This window comes from Ctenopharyngodon idella, chromosome 5 (assembly GCF_019924925.1).
Source record: "Ctenopharyngodon idella isolate HZGC_01 chromosome 5, HZGC01, whole genome shotgun sequence".
Classification (NCBI taxonomy): domain Eukaryota; kingdom Metazoa; phylum Chordata; class Actinopteri; order Cypriniformes; family Xenocyprididae; genus Ctenopharyngodon; species Ctenopharyngodon idella.
This window is the reverse complement of record NC_067224.1, coordinates 1,146,995-1,163,575: the sequence shown is the minus strand read 5'-3', so window position 1 is coordinate 1,163,575 and position 16,581 is coordinate 1,146,995. Positions and strand designations below refer to the sequence as shown.

The 16,581-nt window shown below is 42.4% G+C and overlaps 1 protein-coding gene across 1 annotated transcript; it reads right to left on the bottom strand.

Moving 5' to 3' along the window:
- Window positions 1-1,076: 1,076 nt before the first annotated feature.
- LOC127512861 (PE-PGRS family protein PE_PGRS5-like) lies at window positions 1,077-16,144 on the bottom strand. Its single transcript, XM_051894218.1, has 3 exons — window positions 15,457-16,144; window positions 14,576-15,267; window positions 1,077-1,124 (listed from the first exon to the last, which is right to left on the bottom strand). Exons 1-3 carry the CDS (start codon window positions 15,728-15,730, stop codon window positions 1,077-1,079), a joined length of 1,014 nt encoding a protein of 337 aa, XP_051750178.1. The 5' UTR covers window positions 15,731-16,144.
- Between the last annotated feature and the right edge of the window lie 437 nt (window positions 16,145-16,581).

The following is a 16,581-nucleotide window of genomic DNA, read 5'->3' as shown; positions in this document are numbered from 1 at the left end:
GAAATATTCTCTGCATCAGTGGAGCAGAATTAATGAGAGTGTGTCTTTGGCTTGAGTTATGTTTCAGCTCTTGAACTTGGCAAGTGAGCTGCAGACGGCACACAGTGGGGTGCATGGGCATTAAAGGACACCGGCCTTTCCAAATGTGTTACCGCTGTTGTTTGACACTATATGCACTAATAAGAAATTAAATTAGTGCTGTTACATTTTTATGTACACACAACTGTATTCCCATCAAGTTTTAAAGGGACAGTTCACACAAAAAATGAAAATTCTGTCAGCTTTTATTCACCCATACATACCTGTATGACTTTTGGTTAAAACACAGATGAAGATATTTTTAATGAAACCTGAGGGGTTTCTGACCCTCCACTGAAAGTTCATGCAGCCAAAACTTATAAGATCATGAAAGGTCATAAAGGCATTGTAAAACAAATCCATATGAATCAAGCAGTTTAATTCAAGGCTTATGAAGCAAAATGATCACTTTATATGATGAACAGATTTAATTTAGGCTTTTATTCACATATAAATACACATACATAGAGCAAATCACATACACTACATCAAACAAATGTTTGTGTCGCTCTATCCTAGTTTAATACCTTTATAATAAACTCTTAATTTAGTGCCTTTATTCATTTAATATGTAAAATAATATATCAATCTTTTATTCTTAATTTAGCAAACTCTTAATTCAATATCTAAAATACAACAAGCGCATACTTCATGCTAGAACAAATCTCATTGGTCCCTCATTGGTGTTGATCATTGTTTAGATAATTAAATAATTAAAATAATAATTTAGGCTTTTCAAATAAAAGCCGTTTTCTTCGTTTTTGTCAGGGAGTCAACTCAGTCACGCACTCAGTCACCACCGTCATCAATCACCACGTTCACCAGATCACAGTCACCTGATTACTGATTCCCTCCACCTGTCAGCAATCAGCCCCAGCTCCATATATATTGCACTTCACCCGGTCACTCACTGTCTGGTATCAACCTTACCTAGTTGTGTTCCCAGATCGTCTTACCTGTGCTACTCACCTGTTGTTCCCGTACCGTCCTGGCTCTCCTTAGTCCCTGCTCTCTGTTGCTTCTGGACCTGTTGTTTGCTGGATCACCTGGAAAGGAAACAAAGCTAACATCAGTATCAGATAAGCTGTACCAAGACTTCACTATACCAAAACCACTTACCTGGACTGCTTTCTCTGCTGTGTTGATCAATCGTCTGCTTTCAAATAAACCTGCTGTTGTTTATATCACTTACCTCTGTGTTCCTCGTCTATCTGCTGACAGATTTCCTATTTTTCGTTTTGAGTTCGAGTTTATTAAAGGATTAGTTCATCCTAAAATGAAAATCATGTCATTAATTACTCACCCTCATGTTGTTCCAAACTCGTAAGACTTCGGAACACAAATTAACATATTTTTGATGAAATCTGATCGATGTCTGTCCCTCCATTGACTGCCTTTGTAACTACCACTTTGACGCTTCAAAAACATCATACAGAGATTGGAAAACTAATTCATATGAATCAAGCAGTTTAGTCCAAATGTTCTGAAGCGACTCGATCACTTTTTATGATGAACAGATTGAATTTTAGGCTTTTACTGGCTTTTTAGGCTTTTACTGAATGACAAACCAAACCTGAATGTCGCACAAGAACAAACCTCTTGTGAAAGCTCAAACATGCTGCATAACACACAAGAATGAACCTCATTGGTTATGCAGCATGTTTGAGCTTCAACAAGAGGTTTGCTCTTGTGCGACATTCAGGTTCAGTTGAGCTTATGCTTGTGTTCGCTGATCAATGTTTACATGCGAGTAAAAGCCTAAATAAAATCTTCTCATCATAAAAAGCGATTGCGTGTCTTCAGAAAATATGGACTGAACCACTCAATTCATAGGGATTAGTTTTCCGATCTCTTTATGAACTTTTTGAAGTTTATGAACTTTAGCCCCCTCCAGCCAGTGCCTCCATTCCTCCAATGCCAGCTTAACCGCCAGCAACTATTGATTCCCAATATCCTAGTCCTCTGCTGCTGTCAGCCGACGTGAAAAAGAAGGCACAAGGATGGAGTTTATTGTCCCTAGTCGCTCTATGGGACAGAACAGCTCCCACACCCACATCTGATGTGTCCACCTCGATAATAAACAGTAACTCAGGATCTGGTAAGCTCAATATGGGTGTTTAAGTAAATAGCTGTTTGAGTCGTTCGAATGCCTGGTTAGCCTTCTCTGTCCACTAGAAGAGTGTGGCAGACCTCCTGGTGAGAGCTGTGAGAGGTTCCGCAATAGAATTGAAGCCTCAAATAAATCTTCTTTTAAAAGTTGGCAAAACCCAGGAAGTGTTGAACTTGTTTCAATGAATCAGGGTGGGGACACTCCAGGACTGCATGAACCTTGCTGGGATCCATCTGTACACTGCCATATGAAAGGATGAAACCCGAGAAAGAGACTGTAGTGATGTGGAACTCACTTTTCTCTAGCTTGATGAAGAGGTTGTTCAAGAGCTGATGAAAGAGAACCTGCCGGACATGTTGATTGTGGTCTTCGTAACTCTGGGAAAATATTAAGATATCATCGACATATGCAGACACACATTGCTTCAGCATCTCTTTCAGGACATCGTTGATAAGGGCTTGGAAGACAGCTGTGGCCTTTGCTAGCCCGAAGGGCATCACCTGATAATTGTAATGCCTGGTAGGGGTGTTGAAAGGAGTCTTCCATTCGTCCCCCTCCCAAATTCACACCAGGTGGTACGGGGGTCCACCTTAGTGCAGATGGTAGCTCCCTGGAGAAGTTCGAAGGCTGTGGTCATAAGTGGCATTTGATATCGATTCTTCACTGTGATGTTATTTAGGCCACGATTGTCAATAAATGAGCGAAGACCTCCATCCTTCTTACCCACAAAAAAAGAAGCCAGCCTCTGCTGGCTCACTGGAGCTGAAAACGAGAAGAGTCTACCTCTTGAAGGGCAAGTTCCTGGCAGCAATTCAATGGTGCAATCATAGGGTCAGTGAGGAGGAAGAGTATCGGCCCAGGACTTACTAAACACATCCTGGAGATCGACATATTCCTGGGGAACTTGAGATAGGTCAGGAGAAGGAACAACCAGAGCAGGAGTTGTTAGTTTGACTTGAGGAATGGCTAGTACCTTATTTCTTGATGTGTTTGACTCATGCTGGATCCAGAGGTGTTGTTTAGGCCCCAAAAAAGACTTTCAGCCGTTGGACATGCACATCTCCATCTCGTGAAACGGCTAGTTGGCCAGTCAATCTGAGGATTGTGAGAAACAAGCCAAGGGTAACCAAGGATGACTGGGAACTCGGGTGTGTCAATAGTAGGAAAAGACAGTGATTCTTGATGAGAGTCTATTTCAACTGAAATGGGAATGGTACAGTGTGTTACCTGGCCAGACACCAGAGGTCTGTTGTCTAAGGAGCTTATTCTGGTTATGAGTTGATATGAGTGGTATGAGTGGTATCTTCCAGCTCTTGGCCAGAGTACCAGAGTACTGTCCATTAAAATTGCCAGCAGTGCCAACCATTGCCCCAGGAGAAATGCATCACCATCGAAAATCCAGCTGAAGATCGGGGGTCAGTTATTTCGCTCGTCTCAGCCCCCCTCTCTCTGGATGAGAAAACTCTTTTCCCAAAAGCTCAGGGCAATGAGTTCAAAAATGCCCCAGTTCACCACAGTACAGACATCGCCACTCCTGCATACGTTTGTCCTGTTCAGATTGTGATAAGCGATTTTTCCCAAGCTGCATGGGTTCATCTGTGCAAAGAGTTTGGAAAGCAGGTTTAACTGGACTGAGGTAGCTTTGGGCTGTGACTCGGTCTTGTTGTTTCTCAGACCTCCTATCCCTAATTTGGTTCCTGGCACTCTCCGCTGCCAGGGTACAGAGTTCAATAGCCATTTCTGCTACACTGTGCGTTCCTTGAGTGAGTTAAAGTAATCGTTGGTCATTTTCTACTCCTCCTCCTGGATGATGGAAGACTGTCCTCATCTCTGCTAGGAATTGCTCAGAGTCAGAAGTGAATAGTGACCAATGTTCCAAGGAAGCCATAGCCCATTCCAAAGCTCTTCCCGTGAACAAGGTGATGATGTAAGCCACATGACTGCTCTCTAAAGGAAAACTACTGAGTTGAAGTTGGAAGGCTAGAAAGAATTGGGAGAGCATTGGGTGATAAAGTCTCGATTCTTTCAAAAGGTGGAAGCCTGGGCTTGAGAAGAGGAACCACTGGAATTGGGTTAGGTTGAGGAAAGATGGAAGATACCGGAGGTGGCGTGGGTAACTCAGGGTCCTCCTGGGACAGAGGATTTTGAGGTAAAGCTAGAGAGTTCAAACGCTGAAAAATCTCTTTATATCCATTCATGATGTTGAATAGCGGTAGCTTGATTGGTGAGTTTGAATAATATTCTCTCCACATTTTATGAAGGGCCTTGACTCTCTGGTGGGTCCATTTTAGGTTCAGTCTTGCAGGAACTGCCAGACTATAGACTAAGATTTGAATGTTGTCTTTAGCGGGATTAGGACCCCATTCCCCATTCTTCCTGAGTGAGCTAACTCAGGGTTAAGGATTTTGAGACACAAGTGCAAAGGAATAGCAAAATCCCAAGGATACAAGAGGTACAAACTCCAAGTAGCTTTTACTTTTAGAAGATCCAGAAAATTAAGTAGAACGCAAATAAACAGGAGACCAAAACTGAATCATGAACAGTTTTTAAAAGCCATTTGACCAAGAATGATTCATCCTCAAATCTGGCATTGCTAGTTTTGATTCTAAACATCTGATAGAAAAAAAGAAAAAAAAAAAAAAAAAAAAAAAAACATCAGTAATGACAAACGGAGTAAACATCTTTAATCGGTAATGACAAACGGAGACATAATTAATTTATAGCATTAACAAGATGACCCGTTGCATTCATTTTGGGAGCGACGACTGAATGTGTCTTTAGTCAAATGCCTGTATATAAGTTTAGTATTGACCAAGTTCAGAGGCTGTGATATATATGTGGATCAACTTACTTTGTTGTGTATTTTCAACAGTTTCAATATGAAAAATAACTTTTATATTGATTCAATGGATTAAATGCATTTTAACTGCATTTTGGAAAAAAAAAAAAAAATGTGTCATGGATTTATTGCATTTTGGGGGAAAAATAATCAGCTTTTATAATCTGGATTTGAATTTTTGATGTTATTATAACCTAAAGATGCTATGTGAAAGTTTGAAACAGAAAATAGAGGTTTTCATCTTGCCACTTTCTTGGTAAAGAAAACATTTTACTCAAATGAATCAAAATGGATTTATAGTGTTTTGGAACCAAACTCATATATATAAATATATACACACACACACACACACACACATATATATACTGTATATTAGTACTGTGCAAAAGTCTTAGGCCACCATTAGATGTTGTTTTAGCAATGGTATAATAACCATATATAATTATTTATCAGTCCTTTTATTAAAATATAACCAGAAAATACAGGAAATTTGTATGCAGTATAAAAAAAAAAATTAAAAAAATTAAAAAAAAAACTTCTATAGGCAAAAGTGGCAAGTATTTAGTATTCAGACCTCTCCTTACATTTGAGCAATAGCAGGAACCGGCTCCCTTTAACCTAAATGGAATTAAAAAAGGACTGGAAGACCAAGAAAACTTTCAAAATATGATGAGAAGTTTCTCAGATTTTCTTCTTTGAGTCCAGGAGGTCAGATTAAATACTGATTTTTGCTGAAAGAAGCCATTTTGTTCTGATTTTTTTTTTTTTTTTTTTACATTTTATGTACATATTTCCTGTATTTTCTGTTTGTATCGTAATTAAGACCAAACAATAAATATGGATGGCCATTAACACATTGCCAAAACAACAAAGCTGGTGGTGGCCTAAGACTTACTGTACTGTGTGTATATATACACAAGGCATTGATTCGACGAGGTGGCGATAGGTCTCCTGGGGTATCTGATACCATAATGTCAACAGCAGGTCCTCCAGTTCCCGTACATTGTGGGGTGGTGGTGATGTAGCACAAACCCGATTTTCCAAGTCGCACCACAAATGTTTGACTGGTTTCATGTCCGGCCAAGGCATTAACAGAAATTCACCATCATGCTCCTTGAACCACTCCTTGACGATTCTGGCAGTGTGGCATTGCACATTATCCTGTTGGTAATGGCCATCACTGGCAGGGAACAAAGTTGTCATTAATGGGTGCACTTGTGGGTGCTCTGTGAACTGCACCTGCGCCACTGTTCAGCTGCCAGGCACGCTCATTGCTCTAGGCTGAGGGTGGTCATAATGTAGTGGCTCATCGATATATACATATATATATATATATATATATAGCCAAAAAAAAAAAAAAAACCACAACAAAAAAAACATCTAAAACTGCATCTTTCTCTTCTCTGAGTCTGAGGCATCTGTCTGGATAGAAGGGAAGATGGATGGGGGCAATCACACGGCAAACTTTTAAAAAACAGCCTTTCAGCCAGGAAGTTGAAAAGGGAAAGATGGTTCTCCTCTACTGACTGAAAGCACAGCGGCCCAATCAGACGTCCGATGTCTGAAGGTCATGATGCTGAATGTCCATGATTGTTTACAGTTTACTGCCCAGTTTGTGAAAAGTAAGACCCGGTGACCGTGATTTTGATGAGTTGATAAAAATGTTCAAGACTCTAAGCCCAGACTAAAAGCATAACCATGATCCAACAAATCTAATGCAGTTTCAGGATCAACAAGGGTGTTGATGCACATACATGCCCCGCTGTAAACCCATTCTCCATGTGAATAAAATCAAAAGTGTTTCATATCATGCATTCACTTTCTCAGACACTGTACAAGCACCTTGTTAATGGTTTCGTGGCTCGAGCAGTTCACCATCATAAACAGAGTAAACCGGTGCTGTCAAGAGCTCACAGGTCATCCATTTACAATCTCACCCAGAGCAAGAGCGCAGCCTCATCCATTTCACATTGTGATTCCTTTCATAATGACAGTAAATCATGTTTTACACATACTGCCTTTTGCCTTCAAGGATCTAGATTTAAAAAGGAAGAAGTGTAAGGAAATCTCCAAAGCAGAGGGAAAAGTCATAATAGGGGCTCTGCAATGTTACATCTTTCATCATGCATTTAACAAATGAGTCAACGTTTATTCTGTAGGTCTCTGCTGCTGCGATAAGAAATTTCAGTTATCATTTTAAATGGATGGGATGCTTGAGGCCATGCTATGTGCTAGAGACATTTTAATAAGCCCGTCCACTTGCTGCGTTCATCTTAAATAATCCTCTTTCCTTAGAATCTTTGTAGAATATGACTCAATATTTCATCCAGTGTTCACCAAAATTTGTTCAGATCCTCACCAGACTACGTTTTAACAAGAATAGGCTACCTTTTGGATTTTTTGGTGCTCAATACTGTTCTTAAGAAAAATGTAATAACAAATAGTTATTCTTGTTGGAATTTCATATAAAAGTGAAGTAATAGTTTTACTTTAATAATACAGTGAATTAAGTTTTTTTTTTTTTTTTTTTGAAAGAAGTCTCTTCTGTTCATCAAGGCTGTGTGTATTAATACAGTAAAAACAATAAAAATGTGAAATATTATTACAGTGTAAAACAGCTGTTTTCTATGTGAATATATAGTAAAGTGTAATTTATTCCTGTGATCAAAGCTGAATTTTCAGCATCATTACTCCAGTCTTCAGTGTCACATGATCCTTCAGAAATCATTCTAATATGATGATTTGATACTCAATAAACATTTATGATTATTATTAATGTTGTGCTGCTTCATGTTTTGGGGGAAACTGTGGCTAAGAAAGATTTTGGTTAGCACTTTATTTTACAGTGTCCTTGTTACACGTTACATGTAACTATTTTAGAATAACTATAAATTATGCAAAATTACATGCAACTAACACCAATCCAAACTCTAACCCTACAGTATGTAGTTAATTAATATTACCTAAATGACTAATTAAACTGTAACAAGAACACTTGAAATTAGTAAAGACATTTATAATATTACAAAAGATTTTAATTTCAAATAAATGATGTTCTTTTGAACTTTAAATTCATCAAATAATCCTGGAAAAAAAAATAAAAAAATAAAACTGTATCACGGTTTCCACAAACATGCGGTTTAATAAAACATGGAACTAGAAACTCAAAATTTTTCAGTCTGTTTCAAGCTGTTTCAGAAAGTTGAGCAAACAATAATAATTGGAGATCTGACATGCAACTGTCAAAATTAACAAGCACTGTTCAAACTTTAGTTGGCAATGATTTATTCAGGAGTTTTATGCTTATTTAAAACTTTATAAATCAGAGATGTCCCTGATCTAGGAATCCATACTTCACTGCCTATTGAAAAGCACTTAATATACAGCCATATAAATTATTGATTAGTCTGCATGGAAAAACCACCCACTGCATTAATCTTGTATGCTGCTGCACTCCTGACCAGCTTTAACAAGTCAAGCTGAGTCAGAAACCAGAGTTTGAAGCTCTCCTTTGGCCTTATACATGTATTTCAGCAAGACCATGATTGAACCCTGAACCGTTTTGACTCTAAACACATTAATCGCTGTCAAAGCAGTGGTGTACAGATCACACAGATGACAGGCCAGAGTGACCCAAAAAAAAAAAAAAAAGAGAAATGTGTCCTTATTCAAATTCGAAACCCATTGTGTAGCCTGGCTCACACAGTTAACCAAATATCACAAAATCAACAAATAAACAACACAATTAGTGATGTTCTGAAACGATTATGCAAAACCCTCACTGTTTTTTACTGTTTTATTTTAAAGCAGTGGGTATTTGCACTGAAAAAAAGTGAAAATAGCATATTTTCTTTTTACTAAGTGTAAATATTTGTTAGTGAAAATAGTGACAGATTCTCTTTGCACCTCAGTGTATTTTAGTACATTACAAAACAGTACACAATAATAACAACAACATATGCAGTGTATATGATTATGTTTATTAAAATCATAAATGGATGCCACCTCATTGGGACATTACTTGTCCACGTCCCTAAAGCCCTCTACTTCACCTACCCCTAACTATGGAGACCCTAAAGGGACATGGTAATGAAAAAAAAAAATATGACATGGGAGCAAAAATTATATGCCAATGCTTTTGAGTTCGCTCGCAAAATTTTCAAGTCAATTTTCAAGACCTTGATTAGCTTCAGGTCTGTTTAATTAGGGTTGGAGCTAAACTCTGCAGGACAATGGCCCTCCAGGATCAACGTTCCCCACCCCTGCTTTAGGGGCTCCGTACCTAACCCTACCCATTTATTATTTATGATTAATTATTCCCACTATTAAAGGATTAGTTCACTTCAGAATTTAAATTTCCTGATAATTTACTCATCCCCATGTCATCTAAGATGTTCATGTCTTTCTTTCTTCAGTCAAAAGAAAGACATGAACATTTTTCTCCATATAGTGGACTTCACTGGGGTTCAACGGGTTAAAGGTCCAAATGTCAGTTTCAGTGCAGCTTCAAAGAGCTCTACATGATCCCAGACGAGGAATAAGAGTCTTATCTAGAGAAACCATGGGCCATTTTCTAAAAAAAAATTATATACTTTTTAACCACAAATGCTCGTCTTGCACTGCTCTGTGATGCTCCACGCATTACATAATCACGTTGGAAAGGTCATGCGTGACATAGGCAGAAGTACTGCGGCGAAAAAACTCATTTTCTCCTCCAACTTCAAAATCATCTGACATCGTTGTTTTACCTTTATTTGTAAAGGCCGTTTGACTTTGTACATTCGCTTTGTAAACACTGGATCAGTACTTCCCCCTATGTCACACATGACCTTTTATTTAATTTTTTTTTATTAGTGTATGGCACTCATATATAATCAATTTAATAATCCATGGTAATATTATAGTGCTTCTTTAGTGTGACTTGTAATCTCAGCGGGTGCTGAATGTTTCAGAAATTTGGCTTGTATTGTTGAAATGCCTGCATATGTGACAGTGTAACCAGCGGTTCCAAAAGAAGAACTCCTGCACAATGACTAATTGGATTCTCATTAGCATAAGTTACGTTTGTAACAGCAGCTCGTTTTGGTGGTGCTTGAGAGAAAGATTTCACAGAGTGTTGCAAGTCAACATTAGCAGTAAAAAGATGCGCAGAGTCAGAGAAATATGGAGCTAATTAAACAGAGTAATTGTGTTTGGAGGAAACAGGCGTAATGTGTGAAAAAGAACAACAACAAAACAAACTCTCCAGGCCACCAGAACAGGAAGTGTATCTCTCTCTCTGTCTAACAGTTAGTTGTGACAGTAATCGTATTGTGGGGAAAAAAAGTAGCTGTCTCTAAAAGAGCTCTTATCATGTACAACACATGGATGTGAGTAAGAGACAGTGAGCGCTCTCGTGAAGAAGCAGGAGGTCTTTGATGTATTTAATCCAAGAGAAAGAAAGGAGAGGGGAAAGAAAAGAAATGTAATGCTTTAATGCAGTCAAATTCGTGTCTCGAGTGCTCATCCTGAGATTCACTAAATGCACAGAACCACCACATTTTTATTATGCATAAAACATGCCGATTTCAAAGGGTGTCTAACAATTTGAGCCAGTTCTGGTGACGACTTCTGATTCATTTAATTTAATTTCACATGATTCCGTTAAACGAAGTCCAAAGTCTTGTGTCATTCTAATCCTTACGCCCTTCTTCTGTAGAACACAAAAGAAGAGCTGCTCATCTCTTCTCTGATGACGAGGGCGGGGCAACCTGTCACTCAGTTGAGATCCACCAATAGCAAACCACAACCATTCAATCAATTCCCCACGGACAAAATCAAGCCCCGCCCTACATTTGTTCTTGTTCCAGAAGCATTTCACTTGTATATATATGTCACAATGGAGAAGAAAAGATGATCACAATGATTCAAGTACAGATGATCTTTGTCTATGTGTCAGTAAATCAAACCAGTGACTAAACAGTCAACTTCACATTGTTTAGTGTTTATCAATCACAATTTAAATGGTGATTAAATTATATATAGAAAGTGATCAAAGAACGCTCCCTTTACAATCGCTGGAGCTGTCAATCAAACAGCGCGAGTTTATCAGTGACTGAGTTCTGGATTTGCACCAAAACTCCCGTTTTATTCAACGAATCTCTTAGTTACATTGTGTTTGCACTGTTAGTTATGATGAAAGCATTCGTCAGTGTGCAGAAATTGAGTTGCAATGACAAGATCACTGCTTTCATGAGCTCAACAACATGTCTGTGATCGACTACAATGTTCATGACTGCAACCTTTCATGCCACGATCTAAATATAATGTCACAGATCTAAATGTAATGCAACACTTTTCACAATTAGTTAACCTTGAGAACTCTAATAATAAACACGTGCTAAAAGTTTGAGAGAGTAATACTTGTCCATTTCATATGTAAAGATGTCAGCCAATCACAGCAGTGGGCGTTTACACTGAAGTCTCACAGAGACATGCCCCTTAAAACAGAGTGTTCAAATCAGAGAGCTAAAATCAGGGTAGGAAAAATCCCTTTTATTTCTAAATTATGACAATTTTTGATGTAAAAAGCATACTAACATTGTTAGTGACATTATAAAACAATAAAACAGCACAGTTCATGACCCCTTTAACTCACACATAAACTCTTGCCGTATTGTTTCGAGAGCCAAAACCATTTAGTTTAACTGACGTCCAACCTGATGCAACACATCTTGACATGCTTGTTTGAAAGTTATATGGTGGAGGTGAACATTTTCAGGAAAAGTCAGCTTGTTCTTCAAACAAAGTTACTGTACGCACAGACGTTTGTCAAGGTTTCAAGATGGGCTTAAATGTCAACAGCAAGCCTTCTGTTCACTGGCCATTTCAAAACCTCCATCTGTGTTTTTCACTGTGGCACAAATGTTCTCGCATTGACACAAAAAAAGAGGGTCTTGATAAATACACTTATCTTCTCGTTTGCAAATTAAATGGCATTTGCCCTTCGCTGGGTAATTTCGTTCCAGCTGGGCACAGACGCTGCATCCCTCTCCAGAGCAGACAGACAATTTCATTAGTTTCCAAACGCCACCAGCTGTAAATTCAAACTTGAGAGCAGCCACACAGATATAGGCCTCGGGCAGCCAGAGCGTCTCTTATGGTGTCTATATAATCCACGCCACCGTCATTTCATTTTAAATAAGACTTGTGTTCAGACGGAAAGTGGAATTATGGGATTGTGTTTTGTTATGTGATAATGGAATTGTTCCTTTCTATTAAAAAGAATAGCAGAATTTTAAAAATATGTTCCGGTCAGGATCAAGCCTGCTGGCTTTAAAGAAGACCTATTAAGCTTTTTTTTTTATTGAACTTTCTTTAGTGTGTAATGTTGACGTTTGAGCATAAAAAAGGTCAGTCCAAAGGCAGTTATTCTCTGTTTCTGAACTCTCTGAAACACCTCCATTGTAGTCTTGAGTTTTCTTCACAATATTCCTCATTTAAATAATTAATACACAGAATAAAGGGGCGGGGCCTAGTTGAGTTGGTTAGTAGTGTGTTGAAACTGGCGGTTATCGTAAGGGGCGGGACATTTCCCAAACACCAATCACAACACACTGCTCCAGCCGACCAATCAGAGAACATTGTGCTTTTCAGAAGGAGGGGCTTCATAGAGACAGGAACTAAACAGAGCGTTACTGACAGACTGAGAAGAGAGGAGCTGCAACAATGGAGAATATGAGGAAAATAATCAACATTCAAGCAGGAAAACCTGTTCTAAAAGAGCCGAAAAACAACATCAAGACTTTGTAAAAAGGCATAATAGGTCTTCTTTAATAATTATCACTTAACTGATTATTCACAAAGGAAAAAGATAGTAATTTTGTTATTTTAAAATATAATATTCAACATTTAGTCAGTTTCCTGACTGTGTACAGCTGAAAAAGAAGTTTGCTTAACTGTAGTGTACTTCAAATCTTAAAAAAAATAAATAAAATAAAATATGCAGATAACATGATATGATGAAACTGTCACGATCACTGTCTGTTCCTGTCAGTTCCTGGACTCCACTTCCCATAATCCTCCCTTCCAATCACATGCACCAATCACCAATTGCCACACACACCTGCAGATCATTACCTGGACTATTTAAGACACACACACACACACACCCTTTGCGAAGTCTTGATTTGCCCCGGTGATCACTTCTGAGCGTTTTCTTGTGGATTGTATTTCTGTTGCCATTGGACTGTTTATTGGACTGTGTTTGTTTGCCGCCTGCCCTGATCCTTGCCTGTTATTTGGACTGTGTTTGTTTGCCGCCTGCCCTGACCATTGCCTGTGACTTTACTCTGCTTGTCTGCCGCCTGCCTCGACCATTGCCTGTCCCTGTTTGTGTCTCTGCCTTTGCCCCTGTCTGCTTTGGTGTTTATCGTAATAAAGCTGCAAATGGATCCTCACGCATTCGACCCATCATTACAGAAGACTTCGCCATCAAACGATCCAGCAGCTTCTACGAGCGCTTCCAGCCCCAGCATGGACCCAGCAATACGTCTCGTCCGCCTTCGGCAAGGTAATTCTACACTCGAGGACCACATTCAGAAGTTTCTAGACATTGCCTATTTATCTGACCTGCCTGACTGTGCCCTCATTGACTTCTTTGGCTATGGATTAAACGAACCATTGAAGGACTACTTACTTATTAATGGTCCCCGAGGGTCGTTCGTGGAATTTCTGGACTTTGCTCTGCTTACTGTTGGTTCACTGTTTACTGTGGGTGTCGCGGAGGAACGCGACACCTCGTTCCCCCATGTAATGGCTGCCTCTAAAGAGAGCATTCACAAAATGGCGGCCACAACATCATTACATCACGTCTCTGGATCTGTTTGGGAGCGGAGTGGGTTGCGTTCCAGTGTGGCTGATCCACCGCTGACTTCAGCACGAGCGGCTGGCATTCCTAAGCCTCCGCCGGCCGCTTCGCACTCAAGCCCGCTGGCCGCTACGCCCTCAAGCTCGCCGGTTGCGACGCACTCAAGCTCGCCGGTTGCGACGCACTCAAGCTCGCCGGTTGCGACGCACTCACGCTCGCCGGTTGCCACGCACTCACGCTCGCCGGTTGCCACGCACTCAAGCTCGCCGGTTGCCACGCACTCAAGCTCGCCGGTTGCCACGCACTCAAGCTCGCCGGTTGCCACGCACTCAAGCTCGCCGGTTGCCACGCACTCAAGCTCGCCGGTTGCCACGCACTCAAATTCTCTGGATGCTATGGACAAGATGGCCGCTTTGCCAGTGCCCACGGGCAAGATGGCCGCCCCGCCAGTGTCTGGGAACATAGGGGTCGTTCCAGCCAGTGAGTCCACTCCAGAACCAGCTCCAGTCCGCGAGTCCGCTCCAACCCGTGAGCCCGCTGCAGCGCCCTCAGAGGAGGTAGGCATAGAGCCACCGCCTCAACCATGTAAACGGAGGAGGAGGAGGAAGAAGGCTTCCTCCATCCCTCAAGGCCCGGAGGCCTTCCCAGAGCCCGCTGTAGGCCCGGAGGCCGTCCCAGAGCCCGCTGTAGGCCCGGAGGCCGTCCCAGAGCCCGTTGTAAGCCCGGAGGCCGTCCCAGAGCGGTCCGCTGCCGTCCCAGAGCAGTCCGCTCTTCCTGATACGGCCACGGAGGCCGTCGCCGAGCTCCTCGCCCTGCCGGCGCCACCCGAGCTCCTCGCCCTGCCGGCGCCACCCGAGCTCCTCGCCCTGCCGGCGCCACCCGAGCTCCTCGCCCTGCCGGCGCCACCCGAGCTCCTCGCCCTGCCGGCGCCACCCGAGCTCCTCGCCCTGCCGGCGCCACCCGAGCTCCTCGCCCTGCCGGCGCCACCCGAGCTCCTCGCCCTGCCGGCGCCACCCGAGCTCCTCGCCCTGCCGGCGCCACCTGAGCTCCTTACCCACGAAACCGCCACGGCCTCCGTTGAATTCCCCAAGAACTTTTTGGGGGGGGGCCATATACCTGAGGGTGGGGAGCTTGTGGGTGGGGACCCTGCACGGCCGCGATCATCAGCGGCCTCCGAATTGCTTGAGCTTGCGGGTGGGGACCTTACACGCCCACGGTCTTCAACCGCCTGTGAACTGCTGTGGCCGGCTACGGACCCTGACCTGCCGTGGGCGCCCAAGCCACCTGACCTACCGTGGCCGCCTAAGCCACCTGACCTGCCGTGGTTGCCCAAGCCACCTGACCTGCCGTGGGTGCCCAAGCCACCTGACCCGCCGTGGTTGCCCAAGCCACCTGACCCGCCGTGGGTGCCCAAGCCACCTGACCCGCCGTGGTTGCCCAAGCCACCTGACCCGCCGCGGCTGCCCGTGGCACCTGACCCGCCGCGGCTGCCCGTGGCACCTGACCCGCCGCGGCTGCCCGTGGCACCTGACCCGCCGCGGCTGCCCGTGGCACCTGACCCGCCGTGGCTGCCCGTGGCACCTGACCCGCCGTGGCTGCCCGTGGCACCTGACCCGCCGTGGCTGCCCGTGGCACCTGACCCCCCGTGGCTGCCCGTGGCACCTGACCCCCCGTGGCTGCCCGAGTTCCTGGACCTGCATTGGAGACCCCGTTCCCGTCTGCCAACAGGTCTCCAATGTACCCACCCCCCCTCCCTATCTGTGCCATTTACGCCGCGAGGACGCGCCTTCCGGAAGGGGGGCGTTATGTCACGATCACTGTCTGTTCCTGTCAGTTCCTGGACTCCACTTCCCATAATCCTCCCTTCCAATCACATGCACCAATCACCAATTGCCACACACACCTGCAGATCATTACCTGGACTATTTAAGACACACACACACACACACACACACACACACACCCTTTGCGAAGTCTTGATTTGCCCCGGTGATCACTTCTGAGCGTTTTCTTGTGGATTGTATTTCTGTTGCCATTGGACTGTTTATTGGACTGTGTTTGTTTGCCGCCTGCCCTGATCCTTGCCTGTTATTTGGACTGTGTTTGTTTGCCGCCTGCCCTGACCATTGCCTGTGACTTTACTCTGCTTGTCTGCCGCCTGCCTCGACCATTGCCTGTCCCTGTTTGTGTCTCTGCCTTTGCCCCTGTCTGCTTTGGTGTTTATCGTAATAAAGCTGCAAATGGATCCTCACGCATTCGACCCATCATTACAGAAACAAAAGGCCACTTAAGTGTACTTAAAGAGAGTACATGACATGACAATGTTTCTTAACACAGTGTACTTTGTAATAATAATACATTTACAGTACATTTGAAATCATTGTTTTCTTTTGTTAGGCTTTAAAGAAATACACCAAAAAGTAGGCTAAACCAGCTCATTTTTAATTATACTGAACTATTTTTATTCATACTCTTGTGTACTGAATGTGAAATAAAAGTATATTTTCCATGCTTCATCCACCATCTCGGTTGATTTGTTTTCAATGATCTCAGAGCGTGAAGTGCACAAGCGACATACACTAGAAGCTGTGGTCTTTAGTGTCTTGTTAATGCACATGCCTCTCATTTTAACTTGAAATGTAGTGTTTTAGAAGAGTAATGCTGGGTTAGGAGATGTTAGTGTGGAGACAAGAAGTATGAAAGGAC